We start from the raw sequence: 18138 nt of genomic DNA, 5'->3' as shown, positions 1-18138 counted from the left end.
CATGGATGGAATAACCTTTTTAGAGAACTTTGGACTAAAATTACAGATATCTAGTGCCATGGCAAAGATAGCAATGTTCTAAAATACTATCCACTTTATACTCTTGTTGGTCATCAATCATAATTGATGGTGGTGGTGGTGGTTGGTGGTGGTCTAAAAAACACTTTAGTTTAATGAAAAATTCTTTGTGCTATAAAATATGGAAGACCAAATAGACTTGAATAAGTGACGGAAGCTTGATGCAATATGCAACATCAAAAATTACTGCAGAAATGTAAAAAGATCCAAGTCATTAAAGTGCAAGCTTATGGACTTAGGTCGATGTAGGAAGAGGAAGGTTGGCATTGGAGAGTAATACTTGGTCACCCTCCCGGAAGGTCTTGTATTTCAAGTAATTATCTGCATATTACTTTTGTCAATTTTATATAGTAAAAAGATGGTGTTATGCTTCTTGCAAGATTGTTGTATGTCATTGTATAAACTCCTTCGTTGTTGAATTGTTGGTGTCAATAGAACAATAAAAAGTTTTTGGTTGAATTAAATATTGACTACTCTTAAAGAAGAATGGTGAATCACTACTACTTTCTTGAATACTATCATTGTCGACAAACTCTAAAGGTGTCAAATATTCATCTCAATCATTATAGTGAATCACTACAAATACTCATAGCATATCTTCTAAGGTTTGATTTGCATGCTTTATTTGTTCATCTGTTTGAGGATAGAAGGCTATAGATATGGCAAGTCATGTATCTAATAGCTTAAATAAGGCTTTCTAAAAATTCCTCATAAAGAGCAGGTCTCTACCTGAAACAATAACACAAAGTAATCCATGGTGTTAAAAAAAAATGTCAAAGAAGATTCATGGAAGCATTGGAGCATCAATACCAGAGCCTATTATAGCCAAGTGAAGTTGCTTTGAGAGTTGATCTACAAAAACAACAATTGTAGTATGATTGTAATACGTCTATGAAAAATATGTAATAAGATCCATAGTCACTTGCTCCCAACTTGCTATAGTTAGTAGAATTGGTTGTAATAGCTTAGAAGATGTTACGTTGCGTGCTTTGTTATGCTACCATGATTCATAAGAATGCACAAAAGTTCAAATATTATGATCCAAACCTATCGTAAACCATGTCCTTGAGATCTATTCTAAAGACTTTTTGTGCTCTAAATATCCAAATATTGAAATGTCATGTCACTCTTAAAGTATATGCATCTAAAAAATATCATTATCAAATACATAAATTTTCTTTTTAACATAGAATAAGCCATCATTGAAATAATAATCTTGATATTGCATATTATCCATCTTCAATCAATTGATAACTATCTTAAAATAAGCATTGCAACATGTATCTTTTTTCTATTTTGCTCTTCATGTTAAGTCTAAAATGACACTATTAATGGTAGTGACTTCTGTCTTGTCATTTGATTCAGGTTTTAAGTTAGGTCTATACAATAAGATGTCTAATACGAGGTTTTTTTGCCCTTGCTCATACTCAAGCCAAATATAAAAAAGTTGTAATTATTCTTTCCAACAATGATGTCATGATTTTATATTTTTTATATGCAAATTATGTAGCACAGTGTCGTATTACATGTTGTTTTGTTGAGGAATGCAACGGGCACCTAGCTGTGGAAGGTAAGATTGTGTTTCACAAGTAGCCAATAAATCCTAATAGATTTTATCCATATGAGAAGAATATAATCTGAATTTCAATTCAAAAGTGCTTAAAACACTCTTCTTAGTAGTCTTAACTATACATAAATCCCAATTACCTTATTACTTTCATACTTAAGCAATTTAGATTTTTCTTGTAAGCTCTAATCCTAATCAGTGAGCTTTAACAAGCTATAACATCCAATCTCATTATCCACTTGATGTGGAATTTTGCATGCAATTGTCAATGTAAGTCTTCTATATGCTTAAGAATTTTTAGTCCAATCTAACTTATAGATTGTGAGAAAACCTCCAAAAATTGTATAGATGTCACTCGGCTGCCAACTTAAAAAGTGAAGCAAAAATCCTAGCAATGATTTCTTCCTTTCCAACCATTAACTTTGCCTCAAAATTGGTGTGTAGCTTGATCTTCAAGTCCTTCAACACCATACCAATTTTTACCTTAATCCAACTAATAGAACTTCAGATATCATAGAAACCCTATCCAACCTCAAACTACCACCTTCTGAAATCCTCTTGTAATAAAAACTATATATCTCTAAACCACATTGTTAGATTATTATAAAATTTTGTATATACTTAGCACATCCAATAATCCAAATAGTGTCAAATTTTTAATTATGGATGTAAACTAATTGTACGAATTAACCAAAATTGCTAGTCCTAATTATATTATATAAAATCTAAATCATTGATACAAACCTTGACTTTGAACAACAATTGCTAAGTCCTCTAAATCTTCTCAAAATAATTCTTACGTCTCTGGAAAGAACTTCAAGCTAGCTCTCAAATCCTAACCTTTGATCTTCAAATGACTCCCTAACTTGCCCTCGGCAGTCATTTTAGTGACCAAAGGTCTGATTTCGATCCTATCTCACAAATGGTCGACCCCCGGGTATCAATCTAACTTATCCTAAGGATTTTTTAGCCCAATTCTATCCTTAATTTGACCTTAGTATCAACCATACCAACCATTTATCTCTTCTATCCTGATTTTATCAATTTATGGTCTTTTTAAGATAGTAGAAGAGTCTCTACAACCTAGAAGGTAAAATTACTAACTAATCTTCAACCTACTAACTATTAAGATAAAAAAATAACCTAAGAGGCTTTTATAAAAGCCATATTTAGATACCTCAAATTATAATTGAATTAAGATAATTACATATTAATTAGAAATTTAATTTTAATTATAATTTCACTATATAGTCATATTACATCATGACAATGGATCTATAGTCAATTTGAACAGTCACTGGCTTTTCTAGCAAATAGTGTCGTTTCACCTATGTGGTATGTACAATTGCTTTCTGCTCTCGATCACATGCAAAATAATTACACTATGCCCTTTTAAGCTTGTGTAATTCATACGCCACATATTCAAGGTCGTTACTAAAGCTTTATTGAAGAATCATGCTAATAGAAAATTTGGAAGCATGAATTTCAAGTATACATAGAAGGTTGAGATCATATGGTTGCAATATTGGAGCAATAATTAGTGCCCCCTTCAATTCCTCAAAGGCCCTTTTTTGTTCTAGTTTCCACTCAAATGGAGTACCATTTCCTAATAAGCTTATTAATGAGGCAGTAATGTATGCAAATTGTTAAACAAAATAGCAATAATATCTAGCAAGGTCCAAAAATAAGTAGACTTTAAAAGCATCTTTAGAGGTTGGCCAATCCTCTACTACTTTCACATTATCTTCTTCCATGCATACGCCTTTAAAAGATATATATGCCTCAAAAAAATAATCTTTATCTTTTAAAGTTCATACTTTGATTACTTACAATAAAAGTAATTATTATATAGCGGATCAAGCACTTCCTATAGATATTGCTCGTGCTCCTCAAAATTTTTATTATAAATCAAAATATCATCAATAAAGACAATCACATACTTATCCAAAAGGTTCCAAAATAATCTATTCATGTGACCCATAAAAGAGGCTGGAGCATTGGTGAAGCCAAAAGATAATACAAGCCACTCAAAGTATCCAAAGGTCATACAAAATATCATCTTTTCTATATCTTCTTTGGCAATAGGATTCTCCCAATAACCACTCCAAAGGTCTAATTTATTAAATATGATTTCACCTTAAAGTTGGTCAAGAAAATCACCCACACATGGAAGTAGATATGCATTCTTGACAATCTACTTACTGAAGCCTCAATAATTGATGCAAAATCAAACTCCACCATCTTTTTTTGGTGCAAAGTATACAAAAGCTCTCCATATTGACGGTCTTTTTCAAATGAGGCCCTTCTCCAAAAGTTCATTCAATGACTTAAGTAACTTTTTAAGTTTATTTGGTGCTAGGCAATAAACTACTTGACTTACTAATATGGCCTCATGCACTAGTTCTATTTGGAAGGGGGTACCTCCATCAAATGGCACACTACTAGATAAGTTAGTTGGAAAGATATCTCAATATTCACATATGAATTGATCTACCCCTTCTTTTCCTTTGACTATTTTTTCCACCATTGGGATAAGATTCAAAACCACCACATATATCAGTTGCTTATATCATATTTATTTCTTTATAAAGATCATTTCTATTGATAAGTTATTAATCACAGATTTTTTTGCTATTTCACTTAATATAAAGGCATAAAGAATCATCGTGCATCCTCCATCCTTGAAAGATATTTTCTTTGCTAGCCAATCGACCTGTTTATTGTCCACCTCTAGCCATGGCATACCAAAGATAATATCATATCTAAGCTTTGTTACTCTAAACTTCTCCCTCAAGGCATAGGTGTCATTTAGCCTTAGAATTTTTTCTTCACTTGTCTTGCTCAATATGTTTTCTCACTCATCTGGTAGATATATACTCTCTCCTTTAATCACGTTTGTTTAATTCCAAGTCAATTAATAATTACAATTGACATGCAGTTTTTTGTAGAGCCACAATCTATAAATACTTGACATGGTTGTTTTCTTAGTCGACTCGTTAGACATACTAATTGATCCTTCTAATACTTATCTAAAACCATGTTGTTTGTCTCCAAGCAACAACTATTCCTAACACTAGTCTTTAGTACCTTTACTAAGGAGCTCTATTTTCTTGTTCTTTTTTTTCATCAACTTGGTGGCCCTCAAGATTTTAAACCCACTATAATTTATTAGTGCTTGAACTTTGATATTTTGAATGGTCACTAATCTGACAATAAAAGCAAAATTCTTTTTGCACCATTATTTTTTGTCTTTGTGGTATCAATGGTCCTTGTAAAGCATCAATCTCCATCAACTTTAGTTGTTTCACTGTATTGTTGGCTAGTAGCATAAAACTCTACACTATAGGTTGTACTCTATGATTTTTTAAATCTATAGCATCAACCCTCTCTACAATCCTAATTGTTTCTTCAAATATTTATGGATCTCTTAATTCCTTCTCTTGTTGGACTACAGGTTTCAATCCTTGTATAAATTGATCTATCATCTCTATCTTTGAAATGTTGCCAATTTGAAGACATAAAGACTTAAATTAGAAGATATAATCTTCAACAAACTTAAATTGTGTAAGCTTAGTCAACTAATCACATGCTAACTTCTATACATTGATAGATCAAAATTGATTTCTAAACTTAGTCTCAAACTCCTCTCAATCACTAAATCAGCTTTGAGCTCCATAGCTTTTAGCTCAATGTTGCCACCACATCGCTACTGCACCTCTCAAATAATTGGAGGCATATATAATTCCTTTGTTAGTATTTGTTCTAGATCATTGGACGTATTGTTATATGCTAAAGAGCCATTGGCATATATCTTCTTGCTTTAAGGCTCTTGATTATGTATTAAGCTCTTTTATTTTTTAACCTAACAAATATCAATTTTCTTATCTTAAAAGCTTCTATTTGCTCTTGCAAAGTAGTTATCTGGCCTAAAAGGTGTTGTAAATAAGTCTCTATCTGAAATTGGTCTACCATATCTCCCACACCACAATTTTCTTAATGAAGATTGCTATTGTAATGCCTTATCTTCTTTTAATTGACTTCTTAAGATAGCTCATTGTAGCCCAAAAATAATATCCAATGTGATTACAACAATTGATTTCTAACTAAATGGTCACTATCAACATACTATCAAAGGACACACTAACACTAGCTCTCATACCAATGAAACAAGACTGAATCTTCTAAAGTCTAAAATCTTATCAAATCCATAATAACAAAGTTCTTACCACAATGTAAGACCAAGCATATCAAAATAAAACTAAAAGTAACAAAATAGAATGGAACCAAAAAGACAAGACTGAGTAGAAGAAAATAGAACCAAACAAAATCAAATAGAGTCAAATAGAATGGAACAAGAAAACCAAACTTTACTAAGACAAAGAATCTGAAGTCATACCTGATCAAATGCCCAAATGGCCTTAGCTAGTCTTATTTATATTTATTTCAATTATCTTGGAACTTTTTAGAATGTCCTTATTGATAGGTTCTACCAAAGTAATTACCCTTCTAAAAGATTTTAGAGGTGGATTCTACCATGATAATTTTCTAACTCTTTTTAGAAGGTTCTATGTTGAATCCTACATGAACCACCATTCTAACATCAATTCTAGAAATTTTTCGAAAATGACTCTACTTACATATCTCTATATACAAATAATACAAATATTCTATCCATGCCTTGTTACAAAGAACTTGTTTCTAGAAGGAGGAATAATATTTTAGACATATATATTTATCTAGATAAGAAGTATTAGATAGAAATTAAATATAAGTAGATTACATATTATCTTGTGGCAAAGCTTCTTAGTGTGACAAATTTAGAATACTGACTGGAAATCTAAACAAGAAGCTCAAGAAGGATCGGCAAGAACTAGATGAATCAAATGAATACAAAAACAACACTAGAGAGGTGAGATAGAGCTCCAAAAGGTGTATTATCGAGATTGAGGATCCCGTCAATGTTGGCTCCTATATATACTACAAGCTAGGAAACTTCTCAAGTAGCTTCCACAAACTAGGAAACTTCTCAAGTAGCTTCCACAAACTAGGAAGCTTCTCAAGCAGCTTCCACGAGCTTGAAAACTTCTCAAGTAGCTTCTACAAACTACAAAACTTCTCTAGAACCTTCTAGAATCTTCTTCAACTTCCTAGTGTATGTCCTTGACACTTAGAGGCTATATAGACACATATTTGACTTTATTCATGTTTGTGTTTGATTGATAGATTATAAACTTGACCAATATGTTAGTTATATTAGTATTATTTTATTGAAGTCTAAATAAAATTTTAGTCAAAATTAATAATTTAAATATTAGTTATTGAATTTTTAATCTGCTATAGGATTTTATAGGAGTTTGTTTAAGATTTAGGATTTGATTAAGGATTAATTAAGATTGATTTAGAATCTAAGATTTGATTAAAATTTACTTAAGATTTGATTAGGATTTAAGATTTTTCTAAGATTTGATTAGAATTGAACTAGGATTTAGGATTTAGTTAGGATTGATCTAAGATTTAGGATTTGATTAAGATTCATTAGAATTCAATTAGGATTTTAATTAGGATTGAATTAAGATTTTAATTAGGATTTTACTTAGGATTTTATTAAGATTTGATCTAAAATTTGAATAAGATTTATTAAGATTTCAATTAGGATTAAATTAGAATTTTTTTGAGATTTATTTAGAATTTATTTTTAATATTTATTTTTAATATTTATAAAGGCTTATTTTTTATATTTTTATTATCTTTTTTTGAGATTAATTTATAATTTCTTTATATTTCTTTTTAATTTAATTGGATTGATTAAAGTTTGATTAAGATTATTAAAAATTACTTAAAGTTTACTTAAGACTTTATTAGACTTAGTAGGATTGTTGTTGCATTTCTACTTATCTTTTACAGCTAAATACCTAATGCATTCTGAAGCAAGAATATACGTAATATGACAACATATTGCATGAATTGGTAGCTTGTGATGTAAGCTAATAATGTGGCAATGGTGTGATTTTACCTTCCTATGGTTTTGATATTGACTTCAAAATTTTTTAAACTACCAAAAAAAATTCTATTTCTATTTATATATTTTATAGCACTTGAGTCAAGGTACGAATTAGAATCATCTTCTTGAATATATAATGCAAATATAGCTCTTTTAAAAATATCTTCTTGATAAAAAAAGATCCATATTATTAGTAGATATATTAGCTGGTGGGATAAGCCTCAAGAATCTTCTTCTTACATAAGATTAGCAAATCTAGATTTTCCTTGATTTTAGAATTTATTGCATCTATATGCTTCTAATTGAATATATCTACAAGCCCCTGTAGATATATCCTTTCTCAATGATTATGCTTTTTATAATAATTATACAAATTAGAGTCAAATGAACTCATTGCATAATTTAGTGGTCATTCCAAGAAGCTTATTAAATTTTGCATAGGTTGATTTGGCCTATTAGTTCAAGAATAGAGTGCTTCATTTGAACCATATTTGGTTTCTTTTGTCTTAGATTTCATTGCTTATTTTTTTTCTTCAAACATAAAGTTGGTCTACAATTTATTGAATAACTATTACTTACCTATGCTTATATAGTATTACAAAAAGTAGTCATAGATTTCTAGTATGTTCCTGATTATTATCTAAACCAAGTCTATATCTAGAAGAGTAATATCAATAAATAGGAGTTGAAATAATATATTTTTGAATTTATTGAAGTATAAATCAAAACCAATTTTTTTAGTTATAATAATAAGCAAGATCTTTTTCTTCAAATAATATTTTTGGCTATCTATATTGATTTCATAAGTCTCCTTGAAAAAATCCTAAAGGCTTTTGGAACCATAGAAAGTAGTTAGGTTATCCATTAGATCTAATCTCATAAAGTAAAACAAAATGTTAAGCATTGTTTCCTTTTGTTCTTCATAGTCCAACTCTTGAGCTTTCTTGTTACCTTTTTGATGGTTCCAAGACCCTCTATAATTGTTCATTTTTCACTAGTAATATAGTACTTCCAAATGCTGTACTTAAAAAAACTAGCAATAAGTTTGAGTTCATCAAGAATTGAACTATTCTTATGCATGTTTGAAAAAAAACTAACAATAACTAAAGAGAAATATGATTTGAGAAAGATTCAGGAATTCTATGGTGAGATGCTAATACATATATACAAGATAATCAGAAAGAGAACGACGTCAAAAAGCTGGAGCTCAAACTAAGAATACTACAACCACACAGGCTTTGATACCATGTAGATATAGAACTACCAACTACGGTATTGATCAGAAGAGAGTACAAAGAAGAGCATTGTTTGTCTTATACATGTACCAACTCCGGGTTATGCTGTTGCAACATAGTAGAAGTAAAAATGAATAGATCAAGGTGATGGTAACTTAGTTAACATTGACAGGCAGAACATCAAGAATGTGATCTATGATTCTGGAGACAAACATAACAAACAGTACCTAGATCTGAAGATAATCCTTTCTATTATCGCAATGCATGGAGTCCTCTTGAATCGTCCAGAATTCCGAGAGGCTTTTTTTAACGCTGCAAGATAGACAAGCTCTCTTGATGAGTTTCGGTTAAACAGATACACTTTGAGTTATCCTTCAACGGTAACAAACTTCTGTGGCAGTTGATATTCCATGAACGAACTCGAGCCTCTTAGCATCAATGGATCAAATGAACAGTTATTGGTTGAACCTGTAAACTCTTCATATTTTGATGTGTAGTAAATTTACCTTCAGCTAATTGGAACACCATTGTACGCCAGCAGAAAACCCCAAAAAAGTACTACATTATCTTCTTACTCAGTGATGAGGCGCTCACAACGAACTGGCCCTATGCTCTGTTTTCTGTCCCTTTCATTCTCCACATTTTCGCTGCAATTCGCGCATGGGGGAAATCGCTGCGCCGTCGCTACATGAGCATGAACGAAGAGGAGTAGGTCGAACTCGAACCGGGCGTGGTTGCATCATTTCAGTTTCAGTTCGTAGCTCTACAAGCTGGACAATTGACATCAATTGTGCTAAGTAGGTAAGCATGCTGTAATGCGTGAGCGTTTCCCTTAGATTGACCAAGTATTCCTTCTGGATATAAGTCAACAGCCATAGTCAAGGTTCTTGCACAATTTTGAAACCCCCAGTCACTTACTTTCTTTGCAATCGAAGCGCTTCTAAGAAGCACTCTTAGCTAGAGTCTGAGATATACTAGAGAAGAGCAGGACGTATTTGTGGTATTTGTCGGAAAGAAGATGGCAGCTACTATACAAGATGTTGCTCTGCTGCTCGTTCTCGTCGTGAGCCACATATGTCTGCAAACAGCCGCCGACTCCACCATCCAAAATGCAGCCTATACACCTATATTGCTCAACGGTCGTCCTCTTTATGTAGGCCAAATTCTTACAATCGTAGTTGCGGAAGGCAAGAGTCCAACGACGATGAATGTAACATATATCAGAAACGTAACCGGCATTCGAATCAGAAACGGTAGAGAATATTTTGTAATTGACAATCAAAATGGGAGCACTGGCTTCATAAGGGGGCGGCAGGTGAGGTCCCTCGACTTGGTGGAAGGCAAGAAAATCGAGAGTGCTTTTTGAGCTGAGGGTGGACCTTTGATCTACAACTTCCTCCATTAAGTTATTCATGGCTCATCCATCCTCAGACCTGCATCAATTGTGAACGTATCATTCCCATTATGTCGCAAGCTCGTAGTCAGATTCTTGTTTCGATTACAGAACATTACGGGACTACAGCCCTTGACAAGATTTTTATTGAACTGAGTAGCTGACACTCACAAGCTGCGATTGCGATGAGTGAAGACTCAGTGATTACTTTACCGAGTGCGCAGAGAAATCTACACTTGTAGCAAACAGGGATTTAAATTCTGTATTCATATTTATAAACATTGAATGCAGGTTTTCATTTCATGTGGCCAATTGATTCGGTCTACAACATAATTCGTACAGTCACATCGTTTAGGGTTTATCAGAAACACTAATTGCATCCACTACGGTGTAAATTCTACATAGATTATGAACCCCAGCATGAATGTTCAGTAAATATCTGGCTACTGAGAAAGGACACTGTACAGACGCTCTCCGGAAAAGTCGTCAGGTAATTACGGAGAGGAGAGGGAATGACTATTTGCCGCAATGGTTTTCATCAACTGAAGAATGGAACTTATCTGGCCCTACATACGAAACGAAACGATTCTTAGACAATGCCAGCAACGTGGTCACAGCTAAGATCTCGCCGAAACGGTCCGTTTGTAATGCCGATAGCTGGATTGGTGTGTGAGCTTTAAATCAAGCCTGTCGTAGGTTGGTAAGTGAATTTTATTTAAAATCTCATTGCGCGGGAAATTGCTAATGTTCCGGAGCAGCCTACTTATGATACATTGGCACAATATGCCCAAAGCATAGAGGAAAAATTCAAACAAAAACACACAATATAGCTAGTCAAATTATTCCTCGTTTAGTCTCATCATGCAGACGGTCTTTTGTACACAACTAGTACGCGATTAGTGTAATCTGAAAATCTGTAAACAAAACAACTCATATTTATGAACCTTCCTAACTGAATCCTACTTTGTCCCGAGTAATATGACGAAGCTTCTCCAGGGTTGCAAGTCTATGCACATACTCAAACTCCTTGGACCTATTCATGCTTGCTAAACAGTACGAAGATTCTACAAATAACATCAGTTAGTAGTTCCGCACCTGCTTTTTAATGAACTCGATTTTTTTCCTTCATTGCACATCTTGGTATTGTTTATCTCAGACACCATCATTGAGTTTCAGATTTTCACTTTTCAAAACAACAGTTTCACCAAGACGAAAGTGTAGGCAACCACACATTGCTTTACGAAAATAGACTCCTCGTTATCCAAGCTCATCCCTCCAGCCTTGTTCCATAATAATACCTCACAAATGTGAAGATAGAAATGCTTACGACAGACGAGGGAACTCCCTGTACAACCCACCTTCTTAGTGGGATACTATGGTCTACCAAATACGTAGCAGCGAAGAGATTACGGACAACCCTTATGATGATAGAAAAGACTGCCCAATCCTAGCATAGAAAAAGAATGTACAAACAAAATCCTGAAGAGCGCAGGCTTCGAAACTTCGTATATGTCGAACCTTGGACCCAATAAAAACTAACCTAGCTGATCACTGGCCAGAATTTACTAGCGATGGGCTCCGCAACTGGCGAGTGAAAAAACCTCCAGCTGTGCGAGCGGGAATAAATGGATTCAAATCTGTCCCTTCTCGTTGATGCATTCAGAATCACTCTTGGCTAAGATTACATTGAAATTGGGAAGACTTCTGAATCTAGGACACCTTGCGGAGTGCCAACAAACCAAACTGTTCGAATCTCACAATTCTTTCCGTAGAATTTAGGCAATTCCAGCAGGGGACACATCTATGTCTGTTTTTGAGGACGTTCCCGTGGTGCCATTCAATACTGTGACATTGCCGTCACCATCCACATCAATGATAGCCGAGTCCCCCTCCTTGATTTCTCCAGAGAGCATGCGCTCTGCCATACTGTCTTCCAATAGCCTCATAATTGCTCGCCGCAGCGGCCGGGCACCATAGCTAGGACTGTAGCCTTCTTCAACAACACGATCCCTAAACCTCTCAGTCACCTGCAGGGGAAATTCACATGTTAGAATGACCATATACCTGGTAAAGATTAGAATTTGTTTGAAATATGAGTTACCACTCCACCAGGCAAAAAGCTCACAGCAGATATCTATACCAAAAATCACAATTTTATTTTTCATGAATATTCGCGTACCTGTAAATCGATCTCTTTCTTTTTCAGACGCTCAAAGACTTCCTTTAACATAATGTCGGCGATCTCCTTAACTTCCAATTTGGTCAATTGCCTGAAGACGATAATCTCATCAAGTCTGTTCAAAAACTCAGGTCTGAAGTATTGTTTCAGCTCCTCATTAACAAGGCTTTTAATGCGGTTGTAGCTGGAATCCTTCTCACCGTAGTCTAACTGGAAACCAATACCACCGCCACCTTTCTCGATAACACTACTCCCTACATTTGAAGTCATAATTAGAAGAGTGTTCTTAAAATCTACAGTCCGTCCTTTGCTGTCGGTCAGGCGTCCGTCTTCCAAAATCTGAAGCATCATGTTGAAAACATCAGGATGTGCCTTCTCAATCTCATCAAAAAGGACCACGGTGTAGGGCCTTCTTCGTACGGCCTCTGTCAGTTGGCCTCCTTCACTGTAACCGACGTATCCTGGTGGAGAACCGATAAGTTTGGAGACGGTGTGTCTTTCCATAAATTCGGACATATCAAGTCTGACCATAGCCTCCTCAGAACCGAAATAGTAGGACGCAAGGCTTTTGGCAAGCTCCGATTTACCAACTCCAGTAGGACCAGAGAAGATAAAACTGGCTATGGGACGATTGGGATTCTTAAGTCCAACACGTGCTCTGCGAATTGCACGACTAATGGCCTTCACGGCTTCATCCTGGCCAATGACGCGATTATGAAGGGTATCCTCCATCTTTAACAGACGATCAGACTCATCACTTGAGACCTTCTCTACAGGAATACCTGTCCACGCAGACACAATTTGCTGAATGTCAGCTTCTTCAACAGTAGGACCAACATCACCAGTCTCACTCTCAGCCTTAACCTTCTCTTTATCCTTCTCAATGAAAGCTGAAATTTGGGCCTTCAACTCCATCTCGCGATCCCTCAGTTCTCCGGCCTGCAAAGGAACATGAAATTCATTTGTTAAGAAGACAAGTAGAGAGCCCGTGATTCAAGAAATACAGCTGTCAAATTGATCAGAGAAATGTAGATGACAACCTTAAATAAAAAGATTTCAAAAAACTCAATCTACAGACTTGCTCTAGTGTACAAACCTTCTCGAAATCCTGTCCACGGACAGCTTCATTTTTCTCCTTCGTAACGGCACGCAACTCCTTATCAAGCTCCTTTGCCTCTTCCGGAAGCTGATAAGGACGTAAAACGTTGAGATTCCATCAATATGTAGAGCAAAGCACTAGCAGATGTAGATAAGAGAAGAAATTTAAGGTGCTTATAGGTTTGGAATTATCAGTATGGCAAACAAGGAATCACAAAACAAGCACGACTTAGGTCAATAGTCTCACGAAATACCTGAGCATGTTTCAGCCTAACTTTAGAACCTGCCTCATCGATTAAGTCTATAGCTTTGTCAGGTAAAAACCGATCACTGCGAAAATGCAGCGCCCAAGAATAAGAAAATAAACGCATGGAACCATGTATTGCAGACACAAATATCGCAGTAAAATACTCCGCCAGCGAACTAATACAGGTAACAATGTTGTGAAGCAGCACGACTTCCTTTCACTAACTGCAAATATTACCTTCATGATACACATGTTCACGAAGCTCTAAAGAATACGCTTGAAATTAAAACCCAGAAATATCAGAGCACACCTGATATATTGGTAAGAGAGCTGAGCTGCTGCAATCAAAGCTTCATCTGTGTAACGCAATTTATGATGAATCTCGTATCTCTCCCTTAAACCTCGGAGGATCTCAATGGTTTCCTCAACGGTAGGCTCTGGAACCAACACAGGCTGGAAACGACGTTCTAATGCAGGATCTTTCTCGATGTGCTTTCTATACTCATCAAGCGTAGTTGCTCCAATGCACTGAAAACATACCCAGGTCAAGCACACGCAAATTAGTATCAGACGGAGAAAAAGCCGAGAACTAAGTCAATAAATGTCTCCAATCATATCCTCAAACCACCGGTGTGATTCACAAGTGTGTGCGAATGCTAACATGATAAAGCGACGCGTGTCTAATTCAATTTATTATTTACGAAATTTCACCTGTAATTCACCACGAGCCAAAGCTGGCTTCAAGATGTTGGCAGCGTCGATAGCACCCTCAGCGGCACCAGCACCTATAAGTGTGTGCACTTCATCGATTACGAGAATGATATCGTCTGCCTGTTTGATTTCTTCCATCAGTTTCTTCAGCCTCTCCTCAAATTCTCCTCTGTACTTCGTTCCGGCAACCAGCAACCCCATGTCCAGGGTAACAACGTTCTTGCCCTCAATTGTCTCAGGCACATCCCCAGATGCAATCCTCTGAGCCAGACCTTCGGCAACAGCAGTTTTTCCAACCCCAGGCTCTCCAATAAGACATGGGTTATTTTTGGTTCTACGGCCAAGGATTTGAGTTACTCGCTCTATCTGTGAAATCCTCCCAACGACTGGGTCCAGCTTTCCCTGCAGCATAAAAATGAAGTAAATTAAATTTAAGTCAAATTAAATCAGTTTCAGAAAAGATCAAAACATTCCAGTTTGAAGTATGCATGTAAAGATTTAAGCATGCGTGAAATTTCTGCTTAAAGACGACAGAAGTGACGATAGATGTTGCTGCGGATTTTGCAACTATCAACACCTCTGCTTCAATACTAAAACACGTCTTTCGATTATCTCTTGCAGGAGCAATACCGCGTCAATACACAATGTGTACCTCCTCAGCGAGTTTGGTCAAATTCGTTCCATACTCCTCTAGGGTGGGCATCTTGTTCCCGCTGCTGCCACTGCCAGATCTGACACCAACAGCCTCTGTATTCTCGCCAACCATTCGAATCACCTGTAATTATCACAAGACTTGTTAAGCAATCGAACTGCCATGCGCACCAAAAATCAACCTCATCAGTGCGTAATAGTTCATGCGTGAGGTAATTTTCACCTCATGAGGGTAGTGAGATGTTCAACCTGAGTACGAATATTGCTGGGGTCAGCGCCAAGATTCTCAAGAACTCGGGCGGCCACACCTTCTCCCTCTCGTAGCAACCCCAGAAGCAAATGCTCTGTACCAATGTAATTATGACCTGCCGAAAAGGATCAAGGGTCTTAGAGGTTTAGTGAATTACAGGGAACCTTAATTGCAACAGCGCAGCACACCTCTATTGCTAGACCCTCAAGTATCATCACTAGACAAAATCAGGTCCACAATCAAAAAAATAGGAGACATACCAAGTTGCCTAGCTTCCTCTAATGAGAGCTCGAGCACTCGTTTGGCCCTGGGCGTAAAGGGAATCTCAACAGCCACGAAGCCGCTCCCCCGACCAATGATCTTCTCCACTTCCACACGAGCTTCTTTAAGGTTCACTCCCATGGACTTCAACACTTTGGCAGCAATACCAGTACCCTCACCGATGAGACCAAGCAAGATTTGCTCAGTACCAACAAAATTGTGCCCGAGACGTCTGGCCTCCTCCTGCGACAACATGATGACCTTAATAGCCTTCTCAGTGAAACGCTCAAACATAGCCGTGGTCACAGCCTTCGATGGTTGGCATTGGTTCAAAACTTGAGTAGAATTCGCGACAACAGACTTGAAGTCCTTTCCTTGTTTCACAATCAAAGAGTCAATCACAGACGCTTTGCGCATCCCCGAAAAGGACTGGAACGGACCGATTGTCGAGCTCACAGACTTCGAATGCATGTTCCGCCTTCCCAACGAAGCTTTCGCAGCCGCTCGTCTCCAACTCTTCGCACCGCCATTGAGCTGGCCAACATTTAGATTCGCCCCGACGGACGGGAGCGTCAACGAGTGCGCCAGTGACGACATTTTGATCCCTAGCTCTCTCTCTCTCTCTCTCTCTCTCTCTCTCAATGCACGGTCTAAACTCGATGATCGAAACAAAAATTAATAAAAACAAGACACTCCTCAAAACCTGCTCGAAATTCTAACGCAGAGAAGCAATCCTTCTTTTTTATCTCTAAACCCTACTATCTCCAAACCCGGCACCGAACCACACGAAGCTGTAAGAGACAACCAGCAGCCAGCTGCAAACGAGAACAATGCCTGAGGCAGGCCTTACATAGCCCTCCTGCAAATTCCTCCTCCTCCTCCTCCTTGGATCGGCGAAGAAGCAGTGGGAGACTGAGGCAGCGATGGAACGGACAATCGGATAAAGGTAATACGAGGTAGAGCCCCTTCGAGGAGGAAGACCAAGGGCATTGACGAACTGAATCCGAACTGAATCCGAACTGAATCCGAACTGAAAAGGGGATAAGGACCCTCTCCGAGCATCAAGGTGGACCCACGGTCTTCGGTCACCGTTGGATGAGGATTGGTTTCATTCGTTGGCTACTCTGTATCGATGGATGCGTGCGTGCGCGGCCTCGGGGTCCGTTACTTTTGTGGATTATGAATTGTATTTTAATAATAAAGAAAAGTGGGAATGTAAGTGATACACGAACATAGTAGAGAAAGCGACCAAGGGAATCGCCGAAAAAATTAAATAACGGGTGATAGAGAAATATTTATGTGAACTTTGGTAAGGAAAACCAAAGAGTTGAAGGGGCGACTCTTGTAAAACCAAAATAAATTTTAGGTGTGAAGGAACAGTTTTTTTGTACAAATATTATTCAGAGCATGGTGGTACAATACAATTTTAAAAAGCATACAATTGATCTCTAAAATAAAATTTCGAAATTTTCCTTAATTTTAGTTTCATATTTCATCTGTGATTAAAAAAATTTATTGAAATTTACTACTTATATTTATTTTTCAAGAGTTTTGGTTGTCATGTATAAAAAAAAGTAGAAAAATTTTTTTTTTTGAAAATTCATAGAATACATTATTATTTTTCGTAATAAAAGTGTATTAGAATATTTAATTGTATGTTGTGTAAATAATTCATTGTGTGTGTGTCTATATAAATGTATATATATATATATATATATACATATAATAAAGAAAATGGTGTTTCGAAGTGTGTATTCATCTAAAGTGTTGTTCATCTTTTCATGCATTCATTTATTTTTGAATTAATAAACTTTCATCAAATTTATTACTCAAATTTTTTCTCATTTGAATATCTAAATAAGAAAGAAAATTGATAGATATCCAACATGTCAGTCTGAAAATAAAAGCCACACTCCATGGGTTTTAATAGTATTGTATATCATCCACTCTACAAGAGGCAAATGGTACCCACATGTTCTCAATTATATAGAACTTTTACTGTACCTGCATTAACAATTAAAAATATATGGTTTTGACTTATTGTCTTTACTGAATTTATAGATTAATAACTGCTCATTATTATATAAACAAAAAATAAAAATAAAAATTGTGAAAGTTGCAAAAGATATTAAAAAAAAAAAAAAAAAAAAGAAAAAGAAAAAGAAGAAGAAGATAAACACACACACACACACATCTATATATATATATATATATAGTGAAATGTTAATCTTTAACATCAGTTATAGCTTTTATATATACATACACACATACATGACATGAACATTAAAGAGTGTAGTAATACTTGATAAAAAGATCATGGTAAGAAAAGAAAAAGAAAAAAGAAAAAAAATCATATCCTAATTAAAGCTCCATATGTAAACCAAAATTCATGTGCATGAATGCTTGGATTACTTGGCATCTGTTTTTTAAGATTTTTTACTGTATTTCTTTACAAAGATTAAAATAA

The 18138-nt window shown here is 35.8% G+C and overlaps 1 protein-coding gene and 1 long non-coding RNA gene across 3 annotated transcripts; both read right to left on the bottom strand.

Moving 5' to 3' along the window:
- Positions 1-9016: 9016 nt before the first annotated feature.
- Positions 9017-9487, bottom strand: LOC149986305 (uncharacterized). Its single transcript, XR_016500829.1, has 2 exons — positions 9388-9487; positions 9017-9193 (listed from the first exon to the last, which is right to left on the bottom strand). It is a non-coding gene; the product is annotated as an uncharacterized LOC149986305 (long non-coding RNA).
- Positions 9488-11510: 2023 nt separating this feature from the next.
- On the bottom strand, positions 11511-16591 carry LOC112277435 (ATP-dependent Clp protease ATP-binding subunit ClpA homolog CD4B, chloroplastic). Of its 2 annotated transcripts, XM_024509735.3 has the most exons (10): positions 16112-16570; positions 15671-15914; positions 15410-15525; positions 15162-15284; positions 14510-14911; positions 14109-14326; positions 13806-13881; positions 13550-13639; positions 12454-13392; positions 11511-12301 (listed from the first exon to the last, which is right to left on the bottom strand). In XM_024509735.3, exons 2-10 carry the CDS (start codon positions 15810-15812, stop codon positions 12050-12052), a joined length of 2358 nt encoding a protein of 785 aa, XP_024365503.1. In that variant the 5' UTR covers positions 15813-15914; positions 16112-16570; the 3' UTR covers positions 11511-12049. The 2 variants fall into 2 exon arrangements, with proteins under 2 accessions (XP_024365503.1, XP_024365502.1); XM_024509734.3 differs by having other exon boundaries at positions 15671-16591.
- Between the last annotated feature and the right edge of the window lie 1547 nt (positions 16592-18138).

This window comes from Physcomitrium patens, chromosome 25 (assembly GCF_059467195.1).
Source record: "Physcomitrium patens ecotype Gransden chromosome 25, ASM5946719v1, whole genome shotgun sequence".
NCBI lineage: Eukaryota > Viridiplantae > Streptophyta > Bryopsida > Funariales > Funariaceae > Physcomitrium > Physcomitrium patens.
Note: the sequence above shows the minus strand (reverse complement) of the source record. Positions and strands in the feature narration are given on the sequence as shown.